Genomic DNA, 15,729 nt, shown 5'->3' with positions numbered 1-15,729 from the left:
TGCTATTACATGGTACTTATGAAAGGACCAGTTTTCTTCAATTGTAAATGTTATTTATTTGAGTGTATGTCTGTAAATCTCTTTAGAGCCATATTCTAACTGTATTCGTTGAGCGAATACAATTCTATGTATTCGTTGAACTATGTATTCGTTGTATGTATTCATTGAAACATGAGTGAATAATTATATATATATATATATATATATATATATATATATATATATATATATATATATATATATATATATATATAATCAAAAAACAACTTAGATATTTTTCTTTCAGGACCCTTCACCTAATCGTAACTATCTTAGTTTACCCGCGCTACCTCACGTCGTCAAAATCAGCAATTTACGAGTTCTAAATCTGGTTCGTCGAGAGTGTGTGAATATACGATGACCAGATTTAGTAGCAAAATTTCAATTAGCACCCGTTCTGGACGATGGCTTCTAAGAAAGAGATAAACAGCTTAGTTGGGGTCAACAGAATCGCCCATAAAAAGACCATGGGAAACAAAAGAATTATAGCAACTGTATCAGTAATTATCTCAAATATTCTCTCAGACAAAATAAAATTTAATATATAAAAACATTCTCTCTTTTAATTTCAAATAAACTTAGTAATTCCGATTATACGTACGTTCTGCTTTATTTGAGTCGCAGAAAGAATAAAAAAAAAGATCACAGACATTTATTATCAAGATTCCATGTTTTGAATGTCTTCAAACATCATTTTTTGATTTCTGAAAATATAAAAAATAATCAATAAATCATTCCAGGTACCAAGCCGTGTTTAAGTCATATTTACGGATGAAATAATGTGATTCGACGGATAGTAATAGCTAAATCAAAAAACGTGCTTTATACAAAAATTACAAAGTAAAACCTCACTGAATTTTTCTTTATGCAAATTTCAAATATCAATAAGCTGTGAAAATAGCATTTTTTTTAACTTTCACCTAAGAAATTGATCAGGCGTATAACTAACAGCGACCGGATTTTGGAACAGCAGTAGAAACAAAGTTATGATAAAAGGGTATTTAGACTTCAGCCGGAGTATAAAAACAAACTTTTGATAATATTAATATAATTGCAATACGTGAAAAAAGGTAAAATACGAAGTAGTTCAACCTTTATTCTAAAATTTTCTTTTTGAGAAGCTTCAGTGTGAAAATATGACTTTTTTCCATAATATTGCAATTAAATAATGTTTGATAGGAAGAAAGAACAAATTAAGAATATATAAAACAATGTTATATGAGTAATTATTATTTGGCACAAATTATAAAAACTAAATTTATGAAGAAATAGAAGGCTAAACTATTTATTAGCTTTAGGTATTAATTTTGGGCGATCTAGGTGGAACTTTCTATAAAAAAGAAAATTAAATTTCTCTGTAAATAATATACCAATTGAATAATGAATTATTTCTTTTTTAAAAAAAATATGTGAAGTCTAATATTCAAATCTATTTAACGGTATATCTATACTAAACACGCAAAAGAACAATTCAGTATAAACTAAGGTCGACATTTTAGTACGCGGGTCGGGCCTCTACGGGTCTAATGCGGTGTCCAATAATTTAAAAGGAACTGGAAGTTCCTTTTAAATGCTTATTCGCAATACAAATGCTTATTCGTAAAAGAAAAAAGGGAAGTTTGAGTGTAATGAAGTTTAAAGAAGTTAAATATGAAATAGGAAGTGTCGACTGCTGATTTCAGTGTTCAGAAGTAATTTAGATAAAAATATAGTAAGTCAAGTGGGTACTGAAGGGATCATTATTTGTTAAAACTACGCTGGTAGGAAATGGATCAATAACATAAATCTGTTATTTCAAATATATCGAAAAAATCAAGCAACAGATATTTATTTTAGTAATTAAATTAAAGAACAGATTTTTTTTAACTGAAATTAATGAGTGACATTAAAACTTAAAACGAACAGAAATTATTCCGTATATGAAAAGGGCTTTCCCCCCTTTCATATACGAAGTGGGTAGGAGTGGAGCCTCGAAATGCTCCATTCCTCCCCTCGCAGTCTAAGCACAAAATTAGGTAAAACTGAAATCTCTTAGAATCAGCAAGCTGCCCAAATTAGATAACTCAAATTAGCAAGCAGGCCTTATAATTTTCGATGCTACTGGATTCCAAATTCGGAAAACTGCTACCTTAACTTTAAGCCTCAAAACTTTTTTCAATTTTTAAGGAGGAAAAAAAACTATCAAAAATCAGTTTCGCCAGATGGCCCTTAGAATAGTGGGGCCGCGTAACTCACCCTTTGGCCCTCTTTTACAGTCAGCAAACAAGTACGGCACTATTTTTTAAGAACAAATGAAAAGGAAATCCGAACTCTTTTTTTCGTGCTTATTTCATAATTATTTTGGAAAACAACAAGACAATAAAAAAGCCTTTTAAACAGTTCTACTCTTTCACCACAAATAGAACATTGAAAGAAGTATCTCTAAGCCCTTCCTCTAGGAATGATAAAAAGGTAGTTCAATGGGGATATCAACCCCTGAGTAGTAACACATTGATTCTCAGGTGAGATAAAAAAGGCAAAAGGAAATTTTTCATTGAATAAGTAAAGGCTTCCTAGATGGGTGAGCCACAAAGAAATCAATCAAGTCCGAACAAACAAAGTATTATGTTGGTAAGATTTTGGGGGAAATGGGAACTTCATGGGAGGGTGTAAAGAGAGAGGCTTTGAATAGATTGGGATGGAGGAGGAGCGTGTGAAGCTGTGTTGGCCTCAAGTGGCTTGATGCTGCGGTGAGTTGTTAGTAGTAGTAGTATTTCATTTCTTTCGTTTTTAAAATCTCAATATTCATACGTTTAGAGCTTATATGTTTTATTTTTGAGCATTGTGCCTGCAACCAAAAAATTGGTTACAAATGTTTATTCGTAAAAGAAAAAAGGGAAGTTCAAAAGAATAATTTAGAAGCTTGAGAAAATGATGTGTCTTGAAAAGGTATGAAACAACAACGCCCAAAAAGGTCACAAACTTGAAAGAAGTAAATGGACAAATAATTTAGAATAATCTGAAACAATTTAGTAATGTACCCAAAGAAACATAAAGCAAATTTTTCAAAAAAAGCAAAAGACAATTCAAGAATAAACACATGAATGCTGAGAACTAAAGACTCTGAAAGGGGTAAAGACCAAGCTATTTTGAGGGCTCAGTTGATTAAGAGCTAAACGCTCTCTTAGTTTCACTGAGTCATTTTGAAAGATCGATAAAAAAACTGAGTACAATATTTGCTAAAGGTAGATAGTATTGAAAAGTTAATACTTGAATATCCAATTCTAATTGAGTAGAACTGTTGAAGTAGTGAAGAATGAATGATTATGTCAGTATAAGTTTTGATCAACGAACTAGAAAGCACTGTTGCATGTGCATGTAGTAAAATGCACGAGAACGATATTGCTGCGCTTATGGTAGGAAGTGAGGTTAGTAGCTGACTTGGTGTCGAATCAGGAGTTAAGCACGTCTACCTTCTATCTCAGTTTAGATGGTTTATCTTGACGGACGGAACACGGCAAAGGGCATGGGACGGCATGGAATCAAATTGAGAGGAAAAACCCTCCCAGATATAGATCATGCAGATGAATTGATTGTGTTAGACAAATAGTAGCAAAATGAAGGCTTTTTTGGATTTTTGAGAGTTCAGAGTTCCAAAACAGTTATGAAAATCAATATTAGGAAAACTAAGACACTTTACAGGGAAAAAAGAAAAATAGGTGATGCTGAGTAACGAGAAGATTAGCCGAGTAGACAGCTTTACATACATCGATGGCATTATTAGAAAACTGGTCAGTGCAGTATATATGCGAAAATAGAGTAAAAATAGCCTCAGTTGAAAAAAGCTTGAAAGGATAGGAGGATAAATCTATGAGCCAAGATTAGAATACTGGAAGCTAAGGTAATAATAGTCAAGTATAGTTTTGATGCATGGCCACTTTGACACTAAGACGAAGATTTGTTGAATGTTTTCCAGAGGAATTGTCTACGCATTGTTTTAGGTATCCGTTTAACTGAACGTCAAACAACAAGCTTTCCGAACATGACGTTCTATCCTACTCCCTATGGACATAATGAAAGAAAGGTTGATATGGCTAGGACATGTTTTATAGATAAAGGCTGACACATTGCTAGAGGTTGGCCAAGTGTCAGTATTATTTTCATTGTTTTTCGGATTGCGGTAAAGATATTCGAAAGACTTGGCAGGTTATAAATTCTGTTTTTAGGTCCTCTTTTCAGTCTCTACCAGTCCCTTCTTTTTTGGATCTCCATCGCAAAATTATCGAGGGTGAGCTGAATCTTCAAGATACATTTACTTCATATTTTGCGAATATTGGTAAAAGGATCGTTTCTGCTGTTAGTTCTCCCCCTTCAAGATCCGATATCAGGTCTTATCTCGGGCCACTAGTTTTCTAATGTTTTTGGAACCAGCGACGGAGATAGAAATTACTAAAACAGTTATGGGATTGAAAAATTCTTCGTTGTCTGGCCCTGAGAATATTCCTACTAAAGTAATTATGTTCATACTTCCATAATTTCTCCTTTAACGAAGCTTATTAACATCTCCTTACAGCATGTATTTTCCCGAGTAGTCTCAAGCGTGCTGGAGTTATCATATTATATAAGGAGGGGCGGACACGAAATTATCCAGCCAATTATCGGTCAATTTCTTTGTTGTCTGTGTTTAGCAAAATATTTGAGAAGACGATGCTTTCTCGCTTTAAATAATTTTCCTACTTTGAAGGATTTTTTTTTCATAATTTTCAATTTGGTTTTCAAGTAAAACATTCAACTGAGCATGCTTATTTAATTATCTTTACTCTCCCCTAGACCCCCTTTTGGTTCCTGCTGCTTTGTTTCTGGATGTTCGTAAAGCCTTTGATCCTTTAACCCACAGTATTCTTCTTTTTAAACTTTCTCATTTTGGTGTAAAAGGTAGTGAGTTTTTTCGGTTCAAGTATTTCATGTCTGATAGAATAATTTCTGTTGAATTATTATTTTTTTTTTTTTTTTTACCATGGGATTCGGGATCAATTTTAGGGCCAGCACTGTTTTTAATTTACGTAAATGACCTAGTTTTTGCAGTTAGAAATAAAAATATTCTTTATTGTTGTCGTCTATGTCGTCCAACATTCTCCCGTACCCATAACCATAGTTTGCACGCCTCTGATTCTCTGGTTAATTTTGCCGATGATACCACCTTTATTACTTCTAGGAGAAAAGAGGATGAGGTTTGTACAAAGTTAGTAGACCTCTTCGAGAGGGTTTCATTTTGGTTTGATGCTATCTCTCTTGCCTTAAATGTTTTTAACACTAGTTTTTTTTTGTTTTTTTTCGTATATCTCAGGCTGGTCATCAATTATTTGAAATTCTCATGTCCAAAGGCTTTATTAATAGACCAAAGGATGGCCAAGTCCGTTCCCTAGGTATCCTCCTAGATAAAAATTTATCTTTTTAACCCTATATTGATGTGACTAAAATGAAGGTTTGCAGAAACCATGGTAGTCTAAAAAAAACTCAAAATATATTTTTCCTGGACCGATAATAAATTCCTATTTCACAGTGCTATTCATTCTTATGTTTCTTATTGTCCAGTCATATGGATGTCTATTTTCCCTTCTTTTCTCAAACCGCTTTCGAATACTTATGATAAAGCTATAAATCTTATCTAGGATGTAAATCGCTCGCCAACTAAACCGTTACTTGATATTGAAAAACTTTGAATTCTTTCCTGTGTGTCTTTCACTTTTATTCAGCTCCATGATGATATTCCTAGGTCCCTTAGATATACGTCTTCTTTATTATCTGATCGGTCAAATTATCAGCTACGTAGTTCTCTAAATATACAAATTCCTCATACACCAACAATAAGATCCGATTTTAATGCCTTTGTTGCGTGTCATTTGACATAGAACGCCCTTCCCGATTCGGCTCGAGAATGTCACTCGTTTGGCATCTTCAAAAGACTCGTAAAATATTTTGCTTCCATATGATTAATTTTTCCTTAATGTATATAGTCCTAAATCAATTTTCTTTATTATTATTATTATTATTACTATTTTCATAGATGTTGTGATTCATTGTAGTTTGATAAAGCTTATTTAATGAAATCTCCTTGTTTTTTTTGTATATATTTAGTATTTTTTTCTCTTTATTTTTATGAAGCAAATGCTTTACATTTTGAGAATTTAATTCTTTAATTTTATGTGTTCTTCCCCTCTTACAGGCGATGGAACCTTTATAATGTAGATTTTTGTTTAATTATATTACTGTTAGGAAAACAAATCTATCTAATATATCCATCAATTGTTCTTTTTGACCATCCAACTAGGTCTAAAACCGGGTCTTCCAAGAATTGGATGGGAAGAAGTCATATGGAAGGAATTAAAGTAAATTGGAACTTGGAAGAGGTGAAGAGTGAAGCTTTGAGCGGATTGGAATCAAGGAGGAGCGTGCGAAGCTGTGTTGACCTCAGGCAGACTTTTGGTGAAGTGAAGTTATAGTAGCAGTATTATTACGATGCGAAAATTACGTAATTTGGATTAAAAGTTTTTATTTACAAATGTAGTAAAAACTAGAAAATTTTTTTCTTTTTCTTGTTACGAGGAAAAACTGAAAAATGTAAAAGCTAGAAATGAAACCGACGGTCATTAATAGCTTGAAAGTTGTATGCATATTTATGGCAATGTCATAACCATCCAATGATATTATTTCTTGTTTTAAATAGCCAATAACCAAGTCAAACTTAAAACTAACCAAAATTACCTCTTACAGCGGTAGGAAATGGCTTCAAAAGACCGAAACATAATTTGCACTTTAGTGAAAACAAAAGACATTTAAAGATTTTTCTCTTTAATGTAGTTAATAAATAAAAAACTGTAAAAACTTTCAGGAAATGAATATCAATACATATTAAACAGTCAATCTATATTTCATTAGTTGTTTTCAGTATTCTTGGTTATTATGTTGTTTTTTTTTTATTTATTTATTGATGTTATGACAAACAAATCATGACAAACAGTATGACAAACCTAATGTCATGATAATACAGGTTTGACGTGATTGCTTATCGCAATTTTGGTTCTTTCTTGGTTTCATTTATTTATTGACAGTAATTTATGTTCGTTTTACGGTTGAACCCCTGTTGGACTCTATGTCTACTCGTCTTACGTTTAATGCAGCACTTTACTCTTCTTTGAAAATCTACCTATGTGGAAAGTTTTGTTTAACTAATACAAGTGTAGGAGTGCACTGGAAAAGGGAAGAATAATCTTAAAACATACAGCGGGAGAAAATTCTTGGTTTTGCAAAAAATGTTCAGATTGAACGAGAGAACTATACAATGAGATTCAAAGAGTTCATTGAAGGATAAAGTCCCGTCAATATTCAAGCTTAAGTATTTAACAAAATTCTAAAAATGTATAGCACCTTTATTAGTTCGTGCATCACACATCCAAGAAAACTAATTTAGAAATATAGAATAAATCACAAATTTGGAAATTATCTTCACTTGCTCTTATGTTAACTTTTTTAGAGCCATTTTCTCTCAAGAAGCTGCAAAACAGACGCTGAATAATCAGTAAAATTGGGATTGTAAGTTGGGTACCGCAAGAAATGTCATTTTTCTTAAAGGAAAGTTTTTAATTTTGCTAACAATATCAGTAGCATAAATCAAATGATAAAAGAATGAGGAAAGTGGTAGAACCTACCATAGAGTGCTGAGGGACACCACGATTATGAAAATTTAATTGGTGGAAACTAAGTTCCGCCGGCACAGTGATTTCTTTTTTTCAATATTGATTTAAATTCAAATATCATCTACATCTAATTTTTTTCTTTAGAGACTAAAAATAAAAATGATCTAACTAAGTCTAGAAATATACACCAAATATACAAAAGTTCGATCAACTAGATAGGTATCCATCTATACGATATATTTTCTATTTGTATCTTTCTTTTTCAAATAAAAACACTTTCACAATCAAGCTCTGTTTTTTCAATTTTTAGACGCTGTAAAAGTTTTATTCATCTCTTACATATTTTCTTCATTTTTTTCTTGTCTAATTATTTTCCACTACTTTTCTAAATTCTAGATAAAAGTTACGAAATGCTGTTAAAGCATTATGCAGTTAAAATTCTAGTCGTTTTTTTTTCAGCAACAGCAGAAGTCTAAAATTATTATGACTCATTCTTAGTTATTTTTCCGGTCTATAAACAAAATAAAATAAATAGGAAACTTATTTTTCTATTCCAAATTAATTGTTCCTCTAAAATTATTCTCCAATTACTATAATTGTCAGAGGAACTTACTTTAAAAGCTTGAACTGTAAGAAGTAAGCCTGCAAGAGTTAAAATCATTCCAATACTAGTTATAGCCCATCCAGTAATATCCAATGCATAGATCACTGCATACACTTGAGCTTTAAGTAAATCCGCAGTCGCCTGGTCAATGTCAGCACCCTAAAATATATATCAGATCAATGATTAGGCCAGACACCAAGAGCCATGGTCGTACCAAGGGAGGGATGGTGTTTCCGGGCTTAAATCCACATCCGCCCCCGAAATTGTGTCCAACTCATACCAAAGTTTACAAATATACATTTAAAAAGATTCTATGCACAGAGAATGATCACTAATCTTTCTTTGTCCCCTACACCAAAAAAAAATCCTGGATACGTGCCTACTATGAGCACATGAACATAATAATTTATAGCGAGTCCAATATATCTGATAGAATAAGTAGAATATATAGAAGGAGTGTGATGATATGAAGTCTTAGTTTTTCAATTTTTTCGTGTTTCTTTGATTTGTATTTTTTTTTTTTTTTTTTTTTTTTTTACTGAAAACTAGCAAGTTCTAAAGACACTTGAAACTCATAAAAAAATTATAGAGAGAGAGAGAGAGAGAGAGAGAGAGAGAGAGAGAGAGAGAGAGAGAGAGAGAGAGAGAGAGAGAGAGAGAGAGAGAGAGAGAGAGAGAGAGAGAAGCAATCTGTGAGTAGTTCATAGTCAAGCAAAAAATTAATGATTGAGTTCCTACTTTGAATTTTAGAGTTCACTTCTTTTCGCAGCTGAAAATTCAATGGTTCAAATATTAAACCTTATGAATATCAATGTATGAGCGTAAGAACTCATTTTTAGTTTACCCATAGAAAATACATTATTAACGTCTACTCGACAGTTTTTGCGTGCATCTATGGATATGGCCGCCATGCCTTCAAACAATTGTGCAATGCAGTTCATAGACATAGATAGAATACTGTTCGGTAATAAAGACAATTGACCGATTTAAATATTTATTGAAACACACAGTTTAGATTTCTGAGTTTTAATTAACTACTTGAAAAAGAGCAAATCTGTCTAAAACGATAGCCATTTTATTTTATTTTTTATTTTTTTTATGTCGTATATAGGACTGACCCGACTGACTGACCGTATCTAAAGCAGTGAGCTGTATGCAAAATGTGGTTCAATCCCACTTTCAAGGGCAATAATGAGAGACAGGTCAAGATTGCTAGGGTATATTCTGCGGATGAAGAAAGACAGATTGCCAAAAATTGACCTTGTTACCCAACCGTATAGGGTCAAACGAAAAGCAGGTCGTTCCCAAAGGGGATGGGAGGATGTTGTAAGGAAAAATTAAAGGGTAAGTGGAACTTCCTAAAACGGTGTAACGACGGAGACTTGAATAAATTAGGATAGAGTAGGAGCGTGCGTGTTTGCGCTGGCCTCAGATGGTTGGGTCAGTGAGAAATTATAGTAATAATAGGGCTATTTTTCGGACTAAGACCCATTAGGTAGCCGTAAGGATTATATTTGGAGTTCCAGAACACCAATTGTACACAAAATGATGAGGACATGTCTAAGAAATTGATTTTCAGGTTAGTCGGTTAGCTTTCTTTATTTATTGAGTTCTTTTAAATCATTATTTCTGTCTTTTAAAGCACATTTTCTATTTTATATCCTAAAAGCTTCTTTTTAGTAATGTTTACTTAAGTTTTACTAAAATTTACATCTTTTTTTAATATATATGTGACTTTTCCTGAAATCGAAGTTGATTAACATTTTCTTTTGTTTTAGATGTCGGCAGATTCAATTCGAAAATATCATTTGACATTGCTGTCACCAACATTTGACAACAGGAGATTATAACTCAATCATGATTGTGTAAACACACTGAATCTATTTTTTTTCTTTTAAAAATAGTTGGGAAAAATAAAACTCAGTCTATATATATATATATATATATATATATATATATATATATATATATATATATATATATATATATATATATATAGAAATCTCGCTTCTCGGCCTTTTGGCTAAGATCATTTTCCTCCCACTCTCACAGGCCAAAGAGCCTAAACACTTATAATATTTTCTCTTTATTGCTTAAATAAATTGATTGGTTGATTGATTGAAGTCGCGAATGCATTGGGATGCATATGGGATATGCATCTCTTTATTGCTTAAATAAATTTATTGGTTGATTGATTGAAGTCGCGAATGCATTCACTTGTCCAAAGGGAGAAGAAGCTCAGAGTAGGCACAATCAAACAAACCCCAGTGTTCTTTAGCAAATTCCTGATTTGTGGCTTAATACCTTTTACATTTCACAGAAGATTGGCATTATTACAATATTGGCTGTTTACGTGACCATTAGGATATGGACAATTATGAGAGACAGTTGTGTGTTAATCATCAACTATGACGATAGTTGTTAATTCAGATTTTAATTGGATTCAAGGGATTTTCCTGAAAAGAGCCTATGTTTGGCTATAAAGAATCAAATGTTTGGCAGATGGTATAATTTTCAAACTTATTTAATTGCAGGTTCGTTTGTTTGAGCGAATGAATTTTTGTTTTATTTGTCAGTTGTTCGCTTGTATTCGTCGATAGTAGTTCAAATTTTGGATTTTGTGCAAATTGCGGATATTGGTAAATGGTAATTTACCATAAATTGGTAATTTATGGTTGTTAGCATTTGGTTTTAACTCTTCTAATTTTGGCTTTTATTGAATTTTATTTATCTTTTAATATTTTTTTTCATTGGTTTTTAATGGTTTTATTTTTTCACATTGACTATCCACGTTTACTTTTGATTTGTTCTTTGTCCTTTTGACATTTTTCTTGAATATATTGTTTTTAGCTCGCGCTGAAGAAAAGAGGTGGTTGTCCTTTCCAAATATTCGCTTTCTGTGTTTTTTTTTAGTATTTTTGTTTAGCCTTATAAAGCCCCGTTTTTATCTTTTCTTCTTTACATAATGAATATTTGAAGCTTGAAAGCAAAGCGTGAATATATTCTAGTCTTTTCACTACCATTTATTGAATTGACAACTGCCTATTAAAAGTTAGCAGCATTAGAAACTTTTCTGATCAAGTCGGAAAATCTAGTCTGAGAATTCCATGACACGAGCTTCAACTAAGTTAGGAAAAAAGAAAAATAAGCTGTTTTCCTACAGCAAGATTTTCCCGATACTTGTTTTTACTTTCCTTTATTTTTTTTTACCCATAAACCTCACTTAGCTTCATGCGCAGGCTATGTGCTATGGGCTGAGATATTTATTTTGTCATTTGCCTCTGATTCAACATCTATGCACATAACATTTGCTAAATAGAAAAAAAACGAGTTTTGAACGAAGCATTTTTTTTTAACTTTTCGCTTCGTGGTTAAAAAGGTAGCAGAAATATAGTTAAGAAGGTCTCATTCAACCCCAAATCCCTCAAGACCAAAAATATACAAGTTAATATATTTTATGGCATTTGAAAAGAAAATGACACCTTTCCTGCAGAAAACCAGGTTTTTAACCAAAATCTCTTTGGAGAAATTTGTGGAGAAATATCTTTGCACGGATATCTTGTCCCATCAATTTTTCCACAATTAAATTTGGGAGGCTATGACAAACGACTGAATTGCAGCATGATCTTAGGATTTGCATACCCGTTATGGTTACAAACTTTAAGCTACAAAAACATTCACGCTATCCCCACTGATTCTGCCACTGATAGCAGATTCCGCTCTTGACAGTCATTTTGTATATATTAAGAGCAATGATACTTCAATTCTCAAAGAAATACGATTACTTACCTCTTCAACCCACAAAACTGGAAAGTAGTAATCTTTCTTCAAACCCTGGAATGAGGGGAAAGGATAGGACTTCTTAACTCGTAAGTTAATCTGTATGCGCTTTCTAGCCTTTAAGGGCACTGAAACAATAGGATCAAGATCCAAATAAGTTTCATGTAACTCCTGAAAAAAGAAAAAAGAAATATTTAGACTTTTACTTGGTACTGCTAATGACTAATGCAAGGGACGGTTGCAATCTATAAATTTAGAACTACCAGCCAAAGGTACCAGCTTTATAAATATTGCATAATTTAAAAAAAAGGAAGGAGAGATCAGGACCCAAGGAAAGATTATACAATAGACTTCAGTAGGTCTGTGAGTCAAACGGCGTGTGATCCACACCGGAAAAAAAAAGAAAACAAAATTATCTTATCTCGATTATACCTCAGAGAGAGAATATATTTCTCTATCATTTAGTTAAAGCGATACTGATTTTCACAGACTATCTGATACCTAGTGTTTAATTACATTCAGAGAATAATCTAACTCACACTCAATCTGTGACACTTTTTCTTAATCATCTCCGGAAAAAACTTTCTCTGATAAAATACATCTCTAGTCATTCGCAAGCTTAGGACCTTAGCTAGGGCACAAGCTTTGGGCAGTTAAAACAAAAACAAAAGAACAATTTCCACAGCACAGAAATACAAACCCTCATTCCACCAGAACGACACAAAAAAGGCAACAGTCCTTCAATTCCTAAGCCTTGTCGCTTTTTAGTGTACTTTTCTAAAAGCTAATTGTCTTTTCACAAAATATATTTTTCTCTTATATAATCAGAAAATGTGGCATAGTATAGAGGCTTTGATAAAAACAGGATATGCGGATTTTCAAATTGATATTTAGAAATTGGCTCAAGAAAGGCACATCATTTTGTTTGAGATGGAGGTAGGGAAAGAGGGATTCTGAGCAATATTAATAACAAGAAAATTTAAGAAAAAATAGCGAGTTACAGAAAAATTGTCAATTTTAGGCAGACAAAGTCTTCTCCGTGTGCAGGCATTTTGTGCATAGTATTTATTTGTTGTTGTATCATAGTAGAATTAAGGAAATTCTTAAGTTTTCATCCAGGTTTTAGATGTTTCTCTCCCTCCCTACTTCGTTTTGTCCGTCGAATCTCCCCATAACTTCGAACACAGTACTTGTACTGATTCTTCATAGGTTATCAACAAACTACTGCTACTACTACTTACAACTCACTGCTGCAACGAGTGGCCTGAGGCCAGCACTGCTAGGTACACTCCTCCTCTATCCCAATCTGTTCAAAGCCTCTTTACACCCTCTAAGGAAATTCCTTAAATATTTCCTTACGATATGCTCCCACCCCATTCGGGGATGACCTGCTTTTTATTTGGCCCTGAAAAACTGTCTTGCAAGGACGATCTTGGACAATATGTCATCCTTCGTCGGCAGAACGCGTCCTAGCCTTCTAAACGTTTCTCTAATTATAGCCATAGGTACTAGAACCTAAAAAGAGAGGAAACTCAAGTTCTTCTCTGAGAAAAAAAAACTCTCGTCCGATCCCTAGACTGTATGATTTTTCTTTTTTTTGGGTTCTTATTTATTTTACAATTTGTACAGTACTAATTGCAGCCTGGATATATATGTATTTTCATTCTGTCTTTGGCCTCTTTTTTAAATCAGCTTCATAGTTTGTAGTGTAGCATCAGCAGTAATCAACTTTATAAGTGCCATTTGGACTGGCTCCAAGATATTGTGCAGCATTTGACTTTTGGATTCTTTTTTTCAATGTCAGTCACAATCTGGTAATTTCGGTCACATTCTGGTAAGTCACATACAGGGAAATTTACAAAACATATTAAATCACGCAAAAAAAGACGAACCTTTATTACAACTAGCTTGATTGCTAAAAAACGATTCTCTGATAATTCTGAGCACTAAGCCTGAAATAAACGTTCGGCAATCATGTTTTAAATTTGCAGTATTATTGTGGCAGAAATTACGATTCAAAGGAGAATATCTATAGAGATTAAAACCGTAGCAGCCTTTATAGCCTAACCGAGCTGCTAGCACCTCAATTTGGAGCAGCTTACTAATCATCTCGAGCTACCAAATTGGAGCTAACTTAGAGAAGTGGCTTAAACCGCAGTTTTAGCCAAAGGGAAGTTGTATCTATAGGCAAAATCTCCTTAATCTACAGCGCCAAACACTTAGGTAACCACTTCATCAAGGTATACCCATATCTGCTTGAAAGGTTAATACTCCCAGATAAATATATCAGGCATAAATCTCATTGCTTCAACACTCTAGGCTAAAACAAATGTATGACTTTCCGTCCTTAAATCCTTCCTAGCTAAATCGTTCTGGACGACGAAAAAATATTTTTGGGCGAAGAGGATGACTTGTATCCCAGGTGCGATTCTAGGATCAAAATTAGTTAACTGATTACTTCGAAAGACGTAACAAGGCTTACAATGACAAGGGGAACAAAAATTAAGGAAAACTGAAAACTTATGAAAAGAAAGAAAAGGCCATTTATCTAATAGCTACTTGGGGGTTACTACCCCAACACATAGTAAACAAATTAACTCCATGATCAAACAGTTCGTGGTAACGAACTGTAGTAAGGAGCGACCCAGCTCAATAGTGAATGAAAATCTAAAAAACGGAATTTTGATGCTAAAAGATACATCAAAAGAATTAAATTTTCATGCTGATTCTAAATATATAAGTTTCATTAAATTTAGTCTTTGTCATCAAAAGTTACGAACCTGAGATAATTTGCCTTATTTTGGAAAATAGGGGGAAACACCCCCTAAAAGTCAAAGAATCTTAACGAAATCTCACCATCGCATTCAGCGTATCAGAGAACCCTATAGCAAAAATTTCAAGCTCCTATCTACAAAAATGTGGAATTTCGTATATTTTGCCAGAAGACAGATCACGGGTGCGTGTTTATTTGTTTGTTTTTTTTTTGTTTTTTTTTCCCCAGGGGTCATCGTATCGACCACGTGATCCTAGAATCTCGCAAGAGAGCTTATTCTAACGGAAATGAAAAGTTCTAGTGCCTTTTTTAAGTGACCAAAAAATTGGAGGGCACCTAGGCCCCCTCCCACGCTAATTTTTTCCCCAAAGTCAACGGATCAAAATTTCGAGATAGCCATTTTGTTCCGCATAGTCGAAAACCATAATAACTATGTCTTTGGAATGACTCGCTCCCTCACAGTCCCTGGGGGAGGGGCTGCAAGTTACAAACTTTGTCCAGTGTCTATATACACTAATGGTTATTGGGAAGTGTACAGACGTTTTCAGGGGGATTTTTTTGGTTTGGGGGTGGGGTTGAGGAGAGGGGGCTATGTGGGAGGATCTTACCTTGGAGGAACATGTCATAGGGGAAGAGAATTTCAATGAAAAGGGCGCGGGATTCTCTAGCATTAATATAAAAAAAAAATGAAAAAATAAACATGAAAAAGTTTTTCAATTGAAAGTAAGGAGTAGCATTAAAACTTAAAACGAACAGAGATTATTACGCATATGAGGGGTTCTAAAAATACTTAAGCATAAAGAGCGAGGTATTTAGGAGGAGATAAATACCTTGCTCTTTATGCTAAATTATTTTTA

The 15,729-nt window shown here is 33.4% G+C and overlaps 1 protein-coding gene across 4 annotated transcripts in view; it reads right to left on the bottom strand.

Moving 5' to 3' along the window:
- Positions 1-575: 575 nt before the first annotated feature.
- LOC136029117 (platelet glycoprotein 4-like) overlaps positions 576-15,729 on the bottom strand; it is a 96,661-nt gene continuing 81,507 nt past the window's right edge. For all 4 annotated transcript variants that reach the window (XM_065707194.1, XM_065707195.1, XM_065707196.1 and 1 more), the window contains 3 exons: positions 12,109-12,270; positions 8,329-8,478; positions 576-743 (listed from right to left, as the gene is read on the bottom strand). In XM_065707194.1, the coding sequence (XP_065563266.1) occupies positions 723-743; positions 8,329-8,478; positions 12,109-12,270 (333 nt within the window). In that variant the 3' untranslated portion in view covers positions 576-722. The remainder of the gene's footprint in view (positions 744-8,328; positions 8,479-12,108; positions 12,271-15,729) is intronic.

This window comes from Artemia franciscana, chromosome 7 (assembly GCF_032884065.1).
Source record: "Artemia franciscana chromosome 7, ASM3288406v1, whole genome shotgun sequence".
Classification (NCBI taxonomy): Eukaryota; Metazoa; Arthropoda; class Branchiopoda; order Anostraca; family Artemiidae; genus Artemia; species Artemia franciscana.
Note: the sequence above shows the minus strand (reverse complement) of the source record. Positions and strands in the feature narration are given on the sequence as shown.